Source organism: Hyperoodon ampullatus (genome assembly GCF_949752795.1).
Source record: "Hyperoodon ampullatus genome assembly, chromosome: 11".
In the NCBI taxonomy this organism is placed as follows: domain Eukaryota; kingdom Metazoa; phylum Chordata; class Mammalia; order Artiodactyla; family Ziphiidae; genus Hyperoodon; species Hyperoodon ampullatus.
In genome coordinates, this window is record NC_136924.1 from 35,252,590 (window position 1) to 35,265,854 (window position 13,265).

Below are 13,265 nucleotides of genomic sequence, written 5' to 3' on the forward strand. Positions count from 1 at the left end.
TGGTGACCAGGGCTCCACATAAAGACCTCCTAGTTGGGGAGGTCCTATGCCCTACTCAGTAAGATAAGGTAGGTGCTGTGATGTCAGTTTCAAAAAAAAAAAAAAAAAAAAAGACAAGGTTCTTGGAGTGACAGCAGGCATTTCAGGCAATGGAAACACCATGAGCAAAGAAAAGAAGGAACTGGGACACTCTCCCGTTTTGCCCCCAAAACCGCCTCTTTTGGTTGGAGCTCCAGGCCCTGAATACATCCCCACATTTATGCTGGGCCCCACCCAGTTGGACAGAGCCCCAAACGTCTGGATCAGGAATTAGTTAGGTCTGGATTCAAACTCAAGTTCTTATACTTCCTGGCTGGGTGACTTTGGACAGTCACTTTACCTCTCTGAGACTTCACTCATTTATTTCTTCAACATGTGTTTATTGAGGGCTTACTATGTACAGAGCACTGCTCTAGGTACAGGACGTGAAGTGGTCAGCAAGATAGACAAGGTTCTACCTTCATGGAACTTACATTCTGGTTGAAGACAGACACTGAATAATAAGCAAATACATAAGCAAGATAATACCCTATGGGAATATTAAGGTAGTATAAAAACGAACTTCAGAGGTGGAGGCTCCTTCAGCCAGGGCTGTTAGGAAAGACCTCTCTGAGGCAGGGACATCTGAGCTGACCTGAAAGATGAGAAAGAGCCAGGCAGTGAACAGAAGAGGAAACAGCAAGTGCAAAGGAATGAGCTTGGTGTGTTTGAGGAACAGTAAGAAGGGCAGTGTGGCTGAAGAGTAGTGGTGAGGGGAGAGAGACGGGAGGTGAGGCTGCAGCGCTGGGTAGAGGCCAGATGGCTTAGGGCCCTGTATGCCAAAGAGAGGAGTACAGTTTATATTCTAAGTGCAAAGGGAAACCTTTGAGGGCGTTAAGCCAGAGGGTGGGAGAGTGTGAAACAATCTGATCTTTGTTTCGAGAAGAATATTGGTGTGCGAAGAAAGCCTTTAGGGGCAAAGTGAGGAAGTTATCAGGAGCCCTCGGCCATTGTCCAGGTGAGTTGATGGTCCCTGGATCAGGTAGTAGGACTGCCGGTGGCCAGAAGTGGTCAGATTCAGGGTAGTGTTGGAGGTGGAGCCAGCCTGACTCATGAAGTGAAGAGGAAGGAGAAAGGGATGGAGCAAGGCTCCTAGGTCTGGGCTTGAACAGCTGATGTGGGAGAGACTGGAGGTGTGGGTTGCTGAGGTAGGGTTAATGCTCAGGAGTTGGATTTTGGCCGTGCAGGGTATGCAGGCCCCATCTGGTACCCACGTGGAGGCGTTGAGTGGGCAGTTGGATACAGTCTGAAACTCAGAAAAGCTGTTCGCTCTGGAAATACAAATTTGGAGCTCCTGAGCCTATAGATGGCATTTAAAACCACGAGACTAGATGAGATCATCAAGGCAGAGGGTGTAGGTCGAAAGGAGGAGGCCCAGAACTGTCGACTGTAAAATGAGACAAATGACACCTTCATCCGAGCGGCTTTAGTGAGGTGTCACGTGAACGCCCCTAGCCGCGCTCTAACTGGGATTGAAAATTCCGGGGGCGGGGCCTGGATGTGGGCGGGGTCTTCCGGGGCGGAGTTGGCCGGGGGCGGGGCTGAGGAGCTGGGAGGACGCTGCGGGGCCGGGGGGCGGCCGGGGAGGTGACGTCACCGCATGACTGAGTTTTTATGAATGAAAGGAATCCTGTGAGTGAGTAATTCCGGGAAGCTCGCCTTACAACTCCGCGCGGCCCCCTGCGCTTCCCGCCCCACAACAAAACTCGGCGCGTCGCTCCCGGGAGCCGGGCTCGGAGCGACCCGCGGTCGGGACCTGAGAGGAGACTGACCAGGGCGCGGGCCGGGACAGCAGCTCGGAAGGCAGCGGGACCCACGAGTGCCAGGGACGCCAGGCGAAGCAGGCCGAGAGGCGGGTGAGGGTCGCTGGTCCTGGACCGGGACGGGCGCGCGGGACCCGGAGGCGGCAGGGTCTCCGCACCCCGGGAACGTGCCTGGGGCAGGGCGCCGGGGCTCACTCAGTCGGTGCTCCCGTGGATCCCTCGCCGGGACGGCTGGCTTGGGGAGTTGGGGGGGGGGGGAAGGGCAGAGGTCCGGCGGGGCCGAGACGCGGCCGAAGCAAGCTTGGCGGGGTGCGGGGGTTATGGGCCCCACTTTGGGGGCGCGGGCCGAGAGGCGGCGAAGCCGGGCAGGAAGGGACAGCGCGGGCTGGCGAGCGTCAGCGTCCGCCCAGGCGGGGCCGGGAGCGGTGTGTGAAAGTACGTGACTCGGTGAGAACAGTCCCTGGACCGGTGCCCGCTGGCCGTGCGTGCGCGGTTTGTTTACGTCTGAGGGCGTGCGTGCGTGTGTGTTCCCTGGCCACCTTCCTGGGTATGCCGTCAGGTGCGTGCTTGCGCCGTGTACCTTGGGGAGTGTGAGTGTGTGTGTGTGTGTGTGTGTGTGTGTGTGTGTGTCCGCGCGCTCCCAAGAGGATAAGGACCCTGGCGCCTGTGTACCAGCGGAGCGTACCTCGGAGAGAGAGTGACCACAGGAATAAACACGGAATAGGGACGCAGCTAGAGAAGCGGCCCAGTCCATAGTCACAAGGGGTCCGGGAATTCTCTCCCGGTTGTCTCCTCTCCACCAGCCGGCGGCGTTCAGGCCCTTGCTCTCCCCGGAGTTTCCCAGGACCGCAGCCATGTGACCCGCGGTGTTTGTCCCCCGCCCAGAGCCGGCGCCTTCAGCCACAGGGTGGGGCGAAATATCAAAGATCCCACCGGGCTCGTCTGGGCGACGAGGTGAGGGGGCCACCCCTGGCCCCAGCACCCTAGTGGGTCTGGCAACAAAGTAGGCTGGGGTCCAGGTCCTTGTCCCCAGGTTTTCTGGCTAGCTGGGGGTAGATAGACTCTCCCCTCAGGACTCTCCTTCATCCCCAGGGTTGCCCAACCCTTCAGTCTCAGGAGAAACAGGAAGAGCCAGAAAAACCCACGGCAAAAGTCGGAGGTAGGAAGGGATACCACGCTTCCTCTGGGTGGTCTGGGTTCTAGAGGTTGTACCTGCGGATCTGGGAGGGTGAGAACCCAAGGTTGGGGTGGAGCTGGTTTCTGCCCTCCTGGTGGTTTCAGTTCACAGGTGGGACTAGTCAGACAGACCTATGGATGATTGGAACTGAGGAGAGAGTTGAGGGCCTGGGCCAGGCATGGAAAGCAAGCAGTGGGACTGCTGGTCTTGGTTCATGAGGGGTTATTGCGAGAGGGATGGGGCCCCCAACCTCGCCCCGCCCCCTCCCCATCAGCCCCCTGCTGAGGGAGGCTGAGGGGTGGGCTGGGGGTTAGGGATTCCTTGGTCCTATTCTGCCCTCCCTGTCCTCCCACCCACAAGGCTACAGAATCATGGGGGTTGGGAGGAGGGCATTGAGCTTGATTAGATTACCTTTTTAAAAAAATTTTTAATTTACTTTATTTATTTATTTTTGGCTGCATTGGGTCTTCGTTGCTGCATGTGGGCTTTCTCTAGTTGCAGCGAGGGAGGGCTGCTCTTCGTTGCCATGCATGGGCTTCTCGTTGCAGTGGCTTCTCTTGTTGCAGAGCACAGGCTCAAGGCGCATGGGCTTGTGGCTCCCAGGCTCTAGAGTGCAGGCTCAGTAGTTGTGGTGCACGGGCTTAGTTGCTCCGCGACATGTAGGATCTTCCCGGACCAGGGATCAAACCCGTGTCCCCTGCAATGGCAGGTGGATTCTTAACCACTGAGCCACCAGGGAAGTCCGATCAGATAAACTTTTAACTTTGAATCTTTGAGCAGCTACCACAGCTGGGAACTTCCGTGTCCCCATCTGCAACAGGAACTAGGTAACATCCAAGGTGGTAGGATGGGAGTAGAATGGGGGAGGTTTGGCAGCCTGCACACACAGCCTAATTTCCAGGGGAACTGTGGGAGAGAAAGCAGAGCCGACTGCCCCAGGCTGAGGCCAAGGGTGTCCAGAAATATGTGGGGTCCAAGTAAGGGAGGCGGCCGCCAGGAGCACAGGAATCAAGCAGGCCCATCCTCAAAGCTGGGCAGGAAACATCCCTGCGTAGGGCTAGGGACCAGGGGGGTGGGAGGCAAGAGGGAATGGCTGGCTGACTCAGTCATAGATGGAAAGCTAGTACTGAGAGGTTTAACCTCCCATGGAACCACCCCTGGGCCTTCAGTAGGGCACAGGACCCAATGTCGGCTCCCTTGGCCTCTGTGCCTCCCTCAGTCCTAACACTTTTAGCCTGCATTGCCATGGAGCCCATCAAGGCCTAGATGCTGGGGATAACATGGTGAACAAATCAGATCCAAAGCCTGCCCTCTGGGAGCTTACAGTCAAGGAAGGGAGACAAAGTGGAAGGAAGAGCCACTAACCTAAATGCAAAACCACAGCTGAGATGGGTGGTATGAGGGGGAAGTCACTTTGGTTAGAAAGTATATAACAGAGCTCTGACTTAGCCAGGGCAATCAAGGAAGGCTTCCCTGAGGAGGTGACCAGTCAGCCAGGTTGTCAGTTCAAGTGATGATCATCTATGAATGCCTTGAGGGCAGGGGCTTTGATTCAACTTTGGGTCTAAGGAAGCCCAGCACTGAGCCTGGAGCCTACAGGGTAGGTGCTTCTTGGGTGTTTGCTGATTGAATGAATGAATGAGCACTGGATCAGTATTCTGGTAGAACTCCACAACACCTAGAGAAAAAGGCCTGGGAATCCCAGGGAAGCAAGAAGCCTGGGCATGGACTGTAGGATTCTTGAAGCAGTTTCCCCAAAGCGAGCAGATACTTCAGGGTCCAGGTGATATCCTCCCCCGACCCCCCTCCACACACACCCCGTGTGACCCTCTGGGAAAAGTGCAGAGATGGTAGAGTTTACTGGGTGCTCATTCATTTGTTGTCAGCCTGAGGATCCTGGAAGAGAGTGGGGAGAGAACATAGTGGAGGCCCGAAGGGCTGGAAGGGAGGCTGGCATCCTAGCGTTTTGAAATGGGCCGAACATGATCAGGTTTATAGGTTTGTGTCAGTAATGCTCCCTCTGACAGCTCTTGGGGGAGGATAGATGGTGGGGTCAGAGGTGGAGGCAGGCACGACTAGAGGCCAGTGAGGAGGTGGCTTTGGTCATGGTTCAGCTGAAAGAGGAAGTGGTCCCTGGCTATGCAAGTGGAGCAGAGGGAGGGTTGAGGCTGACAGTCTCTGAGTTTGTGTTCTCATGCCCCTGCCCCCAGGAAGCCTTCCCTGATTTCCTTTCCCTTCCTCCAGGGTCTCTACTCTGCTAGTGGTCTTGGAGCTCCAATCTGGGCCAGAATCTGACACTCTAAACTCTGAGACTGTCAGTGCTAGGAGGTACCTTAGGCTTGGTGGTTTGGCTTGTTGGGCCCAGAGAGAGGGAGTGGCGTACCTGAAGTCACACAGCAGGTCTGAGCAGGTGGTAGAACCTGAGCTGGACCCCCAGGCTCCTACTTCCCAGCTGGGTTCTCCCAGCTTTGCTCCCCTTCCAGCAGGGAGGAGGCTCCACCAGTACTGGCTGCCAAGGCCCAGGAAAACACATTTTTTCCCTCTGTCCTCACAGAGGAAGCAAAATGGCTCAGCAGTCAGCGAGGAGCCCATGCCAGCGGGTGGGCCGTCTACTAGGGGGCCGGGGATGTGGCTGCTGACTGGGCAGGGCAGCTGTCAATCCCCCAAGAGTAAGTTCATTCTCCAGGCCTCCAAGGGAATGTTAGGAACCTGCAGACCCCAGAGGTCAGCTATGCCGGCCTCAAGAAGAAAAAGGGAAGAAGCAGGGCTGGGGGCGTGGGGGAAGTGCGGTGGCTGGAAATGAAGAAAGAGCCCTGAGCTGGGGGTCGGGACTCCTGGGTTCCAGCCCACCACTGCCACCAAACAGCTGCCTGGTTGCTTCAGTTACAGAACAAGGAGGTTGGATCAGCTGCTGTCTCAGGTCCCAGGTCTACCGGACTGGCTGAGGCAGCCTGGTGGAGGACCCTGGCCCCTTGACTGACAGCCCAGCAGCCCCTGGCCTGAAGTTGGAGGCTGAAAGCCTGAGGTTATCAGAAAGGTCCCCCTTCTTGTGACTTTCCCTCTGTGATTGCCTGACTTTGCTGAGCTAGGACATTCCTGCACAAACATAGGTGCCTCAGCTGACATCCAGCATGTGCTTGAGGGTGCTGAGGCTAGGACAGGAGGAGAAAGATGAAAGGAGGGAAGAACAGGTTCAAAGCTTCCCTAGGGGCCCAAAGTACTTAGAATCACAGCCAGCAGAGGGGGTGGGGCCTTCAGCCATTAGATAGAAGAGGGGATGGCCAACAGTTTCCTCTTGGGCCTAATCTGGAGGGCTGTGTTGACGAGGATTCTGAGGTTGTGTCCAAGCTCAGTGGAAAACAGTGCTATGCTGAGAAAGATTCAGGGGCTGTGTCCAACCTTAGTGGGAAAAAGTGCTGTGATTGATTACTGATGTCTGTGTTAGGAGTGGAGGGAGGGGTGATGGTGAGATAAACCAACCATCTGCCATTTCTGATCTTGTCTAAGTCTCTTGTATTTTACACGCTAATACTATGATGATTGTCCCCACTTTATAAGTGAGGAAGCCAAGGTCCAGAGAGGAAAAATGACTTATCCGAGGGGACGTGCCTCCCAAGTTGTGCATCAGCCATAGCACCCAGCGCTCAGCACCCAGCAGGCTCTTAGTTAGCCTATGTCAGGAGAGGCTTCCTCTCTCCCACTAGGCTCTCCGTGTAGCCCAGACTACCTGGGTGTCACCTAACACCCCAGCTCCCTGAACAACCGGCCAGGGCGCCTGGATATCTGTATGTCATTTGCATATCCCTAGCAGACCCAATACAAATCCTGGCACATCAGAGCTGGGCAGCCTCAGAGACTGGCAAGTCCTCAGCTTCACAGGGTTGGGGAAACAGGGCCCAGAGAGGGTGCCCTGTAAGAGCCACACTGGGAGGAGACACATGGCTCAATGTGGCCTCAGTCCCAGGATCCACCCCCTGTTAGCTGTGTGACCCTGGACTACTCTATTGACATCTCTGGCCTCACAGGGTTGTTGGGAGAACTGGGGTGATGATGGTGTGAAAGGGATCAGGATTCAGTCCTGGGGCCTTTACAGATGTTCAGAATTCCTCCTGACTTGGGGGGCAGGCAGCCATTCACCTGCTGTGTGACTTCAGGCAAGAGATGCCCCTCTCTTGTCTCCACCTCCCCTTGGGTGAAGTGAGGAGGCAGGGGCCAGACGGTCTCTCAGGACCTTTCCTGTGTGACTCTGGCCAGGCAGGAGCTGCCAAATCAAAGCGAGGTCCCAGGAATTGCTACAGGCCCAACCCCTCCTGGACAGATTCAGCAATTCTAATAACCACCCAGGTGCTCACTGACATCTCCAGTTGGTACCACTTAGTTCCATCAAAACCCTGTGAGGCAGGTATTGTTTGCATCCTACAGATGGGAAAATGGAGACCCAGAGAGGTGGAGTGGCTTGCCCACAGTCACACAGCCTGGAGAAAAGAGAGATGGGACTCAAACCCAGGCTTTACCCTTAATCCCGTGTTCCTCTCCTTGTTTCCCATACCTCACCTGGGAGCCAGTCATGAGGATAGAATCCCTTCTGCTCCCTTCCCATCCTCCTGGTGTCTGTGTACCATCCCTGCCATGCAGAAGCCAGGAGGCAGATGGAAAGCAGGAAGAATCGGAGGTAGGGCCAGGAGGTTTGTCTCTCGATGGTATTCAGCAGGGCTTGGGCTTGGCACTCGGTTCAGACTCTGACAAGCTGGGTGACGGACAGTGTCATAGACCCATCCACACTTCACCGGTGCCTGCTCCCTGCCAGCCCCTGTGCTGGCAGCCTCAGCACCCAAAGCTGCCTGGGCCTGGTTCGCCTGTGGAGCTCCCTGTCTGGTAGGGAGTCAAGGAAACAGACCATTACAACGTAGGGGAGAACTGCTGGGGTGGGTGGTGTTGAACAAGTCCTAGGAGCCTGGGAGGGCTTCGTGGAGGAGGAGATGTCTACGTCCAGGGCAGAAGGCTGAATAGTAGGAGTCTGCCAGATAAAGTGGGGGTGGGGGGAGAAGTGTCACAAGGTTTGGGGTGGCCCAAAGGCAAGAAAGCATAGGGTGAGAGGAAGTGAAAGCAATTCTGGGACTTCCCTAGTGGCGCAGTGGTTAAGACTCCATGCTCCCAATGCAAGGGGCCCAGGTTCGAACCCTGGTCATGGAACTAGATCCCACATGCATGCCACAACTAAGGACCCCACGTGCCGCAACTAAGGAGCCTGCCTGCTGCAACTAAGACCCAGCACAACCAAATGAATAAATTAAATAAATAAATATTTTTTAAAAAAGAAAGAAATTCCTTGTGGCTGGAGTGCAGAATGGAGGCGGGCAGTAGCGGGAAATGAATCTGGGGTGCCTGTGGGTTAGTAAATGGGGTTATGTGATACGGCACAAGGAGTGGTTTAGCTGGATAGTTAGACCTCTTTGAACAGGTGGCACTGAGCAAAGACCTAAATGATGAAGAGTCTGTGGGGAGATAACAGGGAAGAGAACAGTAAAGAGAACAGCAAAGGCCCTGAGGCTGGAATGAACCACTCAGTGAGGCCACTGTGGCTGGACCACTGGGGCAGAGGAAAGTGGTATGAGATGACTTCTAAGACAGCAGGGGCCTTGAATGCCAAGGTAGTGTGTTTGGGTTTTATTCCAAGTGGGAAATAAAAGCTGAACTTGTCCTCCTGTCTCCCCTAGGTCTCAGCCCAGAGGGTACCTTCTGCAAACATGTCTGTGGATCCCTTATCCAGCAAAGCCCTGAAGGTGAGAAGGCAGCCCTTATTGTCTCTGGTCCTCCCCTCCCTCCCTGCCCCCCTTGAGCTCCCATCCCAACTTCCCCTTCAGTTCCTGGAATCCCCAAGAGTGGCCCAGCAGGCATCAGGCTTTCATGAAGCCACTGAAAGGGCCCTGGGCTGGGAACCAAGAGGTCAGGGCTCTGGCCACAGGCTGTGTGCCCCGAGGCAGGTCACTTCCCTCTCTGGACCTGCTTCCCCATCGGAACAACGTTCCCTGGGCTGTAGGACTTCAAAGGTGCTTTCCTGGGTTTCTCCGGCTGAGTCCAGGCCCGGTCGCTGGGTTAGAATCCGGGCTGAGCTCTGGGGTGGCTCCTTTTGTGTTCAGATCCCGGTTTGGCCCGGTTTCCCCTTTCGGGATTACTGCTCCCCTTCCGGGTCTTGGAGCAAGTCCAGCCACCACCTCAGTTCCCCTGGCGGTGAAGGGGGAACACTAGCGGTGGAGGGGAGCCGTCCCCAGCACCTGCTGCGCGCCAGGTCCAGAGCTCTGGGCCCGCAGGTCGCACTGTGACCCTGGGCCTCAGTTTCCCCATGCGCCCGACCTGCTGCCCGCAGATCAAGCGCGAGCTGAGCGAGAACACGCCGCACCTGTCCGACGAGGCGCTGATGGGGCTGTCGGTGCGCGAGCTGAACCGGCACCTGCGCGGGCTCTCAGCCGAGGAGGTGACGCGGCTCAAGCAGCGGCGCCGCACACTCAAGAACCGCGGCTACGCAGCCAGCTGCCGCGTGAAGCGCGTGTGCCAGAAAGAGGAGCTGCAGAAGCAGAAGTCGGAGCTGGAGCGCGAGGTGGACAAGCTGGCGCGTGAGAACGCCGCCATGCGCTTGGAGCTCGACGCGCTGCGCGGCAAGTGCGAGGCGCTGCAGGGCTTCGCCCGCTCCGTGGCCGCCGCCCGCGGGCCCGCCGCGCTGGTGGCTCCGGCTAGCGTCATCACCATCGTCAAGTCAGCCCCGAGCCCCGGCCCGGGCCCCGCCCCCGGCCCCGCCGCCTGCTCCTAGTGGCCGCTGAGCCCCGCTCGCTCCGCTCACGCCCATTCTCCAAAACACAGGCCCCTCTGACCCCAGCTGCCTTCCCTAAGTGCCTAAGCGCAGTCTCTGTCTCCGAGTGCCATATCTCTGCAGCCACCAGCCCCCGTGGTGAACACACACGTTCCCTCCCCAGAGCCTGTCTTCCTCCTGCGGCCCCTGAAACTGGGACCTAATGGCCCTGGGGAGGGTCAACGGTGATGAGATAGGAGGTAGATGGGGTCTGGGTCTGAGGTTTCCTCTGGTAGAAAATTCAGCCTTCTTAGTTTGGGAGGAGGGAATTACAGAGCGGATTAGAGAAGGGCCATCGAGGGGAAGATGGCTACCCCTCATTTTGTAACTGCTCAGCTTGTGCCATCAGCCCCTCCCCACCCGCCAGGGATACAGGACTAGGCTTGGACCGGTATGGGTCTTGTGGGGCTGTCTATCTGGGAAGCTGATGCTCCCGCCTCCGCCTTGCACCCGGATGCCTGGCCTTCCAAAGCTGGAAGACTCATTAGAAATCACCTAGTGAAGCCCACTTAGCAGATGAGAAAACAGGCCTCTATCGGACGTGCCCAAGGCCACATATGCTTAGTGGTTGAGCTGGAACCCTGTCTTCCCACTGCTGCCCTGAGATTCCAGCCATGGTTGTCAGGGGGACAGCAGCCAGGGCCTGAACAGGTGGTGAAAGGGCCTCCGAGGCCTGGGAGATGGCTCTCTGTGAGTCAGGTGAAGAGAAGTAGAGGGAGAGAGAAGGTGATGCAGATGGAAGAGAGGGAAGGAGCTGGCCAGGCTCAGCCCTGGGCTCTCCCTGCAGCCAGGGAGCTGGCCAGCCAAAGAGAAAGGGGACCAAGGAGGTGACCACTGTGGCGGTGGGGAGATGAGAAGACAGATCCTATGGTTCTGCAGCCTGGGATAGGGGTCCTTAAAGGGAAGGGTCCCACCTGTCCACCCTGTGGGATGGGGCTGACCACTGCCATTGATCGCCATTCTCTTGGGAAGCCTGGCCTGAGCCTTCCCCCCCACCCCCCACCCCCACTATACAGCTGCTCCTTCCTGCTGTTTATTTATTGCACGAATCTAAGTTATTCTCCCCAGCCAGAGCCCAGTGCCCACTGCCTGGGAAAAGTGGTGTGTGGCCCTGAGCTGGACTTTATATTTTATATCTGCAAATAAATCACATTTTATCTTATATTTAGGAGAAGCCGGATGGCAAAAACAACCAAAAAATGTTTTTTAAAAACAACTGCCCGGCCCCTGGAATTTATTTATTTTTCTGACTTACAGTAAGCGAGTTATCCGCCTTCTGTATTTTGTAGACTTTCTGAATAAAGTCAAGTTCTCTTTCCACAGTTTAGAAGTGTATGTCCTGGTCTATGTTTTTTTTGGGGTGGGGGTTCTGAGTGAGGGGCCCAAGAGGGGGTTCTGCTTTCAACCCCAGGCAGGCCCCTCTGCTGGGTGGGAAGTTTAGCCCCAATTTGCAGATGAAGGAATTGTGCCCCATCACTAGCTCTTGCACCCAGGCTTGGTGTGTGTGTGTGGGGGGGTTAGGTGGAGGTGGAACCCGGCAGGGTGGTGCCCAAACATCTGTCCTTCCATCTGGTTGCCTGGGGCCAAGGAGCTTCCTTGGGGAAGGCAGAGCCAGGAGGACAATGATATGGAGGGTTAAATTCCCTGGGCATCCCTTCAGCAAATAAACAGTCCCGCCCAGGGAGGAAAATTCCCCGATTGAAGAGTAATCTTTCCAGCCTTTCACGCTGAGGTCAGATTTTCTACAGCCAAGTAAAAAATATTCTCCTCATGTTCCAGAAGGCATAGAGAAGCAGGGAGAGAAGTGGCTTCCTCAAGCCCCGCCTGCGGGCCTAAAGCACAACGCTGTGTCTCATCCTAGGCCCCAAACTCCCTGTAATTCAACCCAATCTGCTAGCCCAGTGGGGTGTTCTGTGGTCTGTGGGTCAGGGAAATCGAGGTGTGTTTTTCTCTAGCTGTATGACCTTTGATGACTTATTTCGCTTCTTGTAGCCTCGGTTTACCCATCTGTACAAGTAAAGTACTCTAAGGGCGTAGGTGTGACAAGCACTGGGAACCTGAGGGGCTGCAAGCTTTAACACGCAGAGTGAAAGTTTACCCCAGCGCACCTGACAGTGGTGAGGAGGATTTCTGCGTGGCTGGGTACGGAGGGATGGAGGGGCTGGGAGGATGCTCTTGTCGAAGGTGCAGGATCTGAAAGCTGGGGAGGGGCCAAACCACATGGTTTGGGTTGGTCCACAGGCCTTTCTCCCCTCACAGGTTGGGGCCCAGGATCCTGATCCAGAGACGCTGAGCTCGGGCCAGCAGAAAGGGCAGCAGGAAGCTGTCAGGGGGACGAGTGGAGGTTGGCTGGGCTGGGAATTGCCCCCACCCACGCTGCATTCCTGAGTGCCCCCGTCAGCCAGGCCAGGCCCCAGGAAGGCATGCGGCGGTGGTAGGAAGGTGCCAGGTGTCTGGCGCATGCCCACTGCCCCACAGGCCCTGCTCCAGGCCTCCTTGCCCCTGGGGAAGGCGCCTTGGGTGCCAGGGTGGAGGGTGGGCCCAGGGAGGCAGGAAGATAGCCTGGGAGGCATGAGGACACTGGGGAATCTCTTCCAACCCCTGGGAGACACCTGCAGGAATGGGGCTGCCAGAGTATGGGCCCCCCATCTGGTTGACCAAACTGGGTACGAGGTATCAACCCACTGTGCACGCCAGCCCTGTGGGGTGTTGAGGAGGGTGGACCCCTAGTGACCAAGGCTGCCACCATGTCCCACTGGCCAGGGGAGGGGGAGACACTTTGTCCAACAGGGGCCTGGACCCCAACTTCAGTCTCTGGCATTGGGAATCCCCCCATCACCGACACCTACACCCGGAAGGAAAGGGGTTTCCTAGGACACCCTTGTCCACAACCACTAAACTCACCCCCAAACACATACAAGGGAGCCGAGGAAGAGGAAGGAAAAAGCCTTACCCACAGGCAGAGGAGATTTCAATACAATCTATATTATCTCATATATATATATTTCTTTCTCACTGTATTTGCTCACTTCTGTCACGCATTTAAAATGTCACAGAGACCAAAATAGAGAGGCTTTCTGGTGGAACTCATGGCAGTCATACACGAGATACAAAACTAGGGGACTCTGTCTTCTCATACATCATACAATTAATTTTTCAAGTATTTTTTATGTACAAAGAGCTACTCTACTGGGGAAAAAAATTAACAAAAAAATAAAAAATAAAAAGACAAGGCAAATTACACATCCTAGGAAGGAGGGGTGGAGTGGTCGGGCACGCGTTCCCAGCCCCCATCCCCCCAGGGGCTGCCAGCTCCCTGCCACGGAGCCCCGCATCCACCATGCCAGCGGGCAGGTAGCAGGGAAGGCAAAGACCAGTGGGGCAGGGAGTCAGCAGCACA

General features: G+C 56.2%; 1 protein-coding gene across 2 annotated transcripts; it reads left to right on the plus strand.

The window, feature by feature from the left end:
- Positions 1-1,692: 1,692 nt before the first annotated feature.
- Positions 1,693-9,826, plus strand: MAFF (MAF bZIP transcription factor F; the record flags this gene model as incomplete). Of its 2 annotated transcripts, none has more annotated exons than XM_079715891.1 (3): positions 1,693-1,710; positions 8,736-8,801; positions 9,386-9,826. In XM_079715891.1, the coding sequence occupies 3 exons, from the start codon at positions 1,693-1,695 to the stop codon at positions 9,824-9,826; spliced, it is 525 nt and encodes a 174-aa protein (XP_079572017.1). The 2 variants fall into 2 exon arrangements, with proteins under 2 accessions (XP_079572017.1, XP_079572018.1); XM_079715892.1 differs by lacking the exon at positions 1,693-1,710 and adding an exon at positions 7,663-7,690.
- Positions 9,827-13,265: the final 3,439 nt, after the last annotated feature.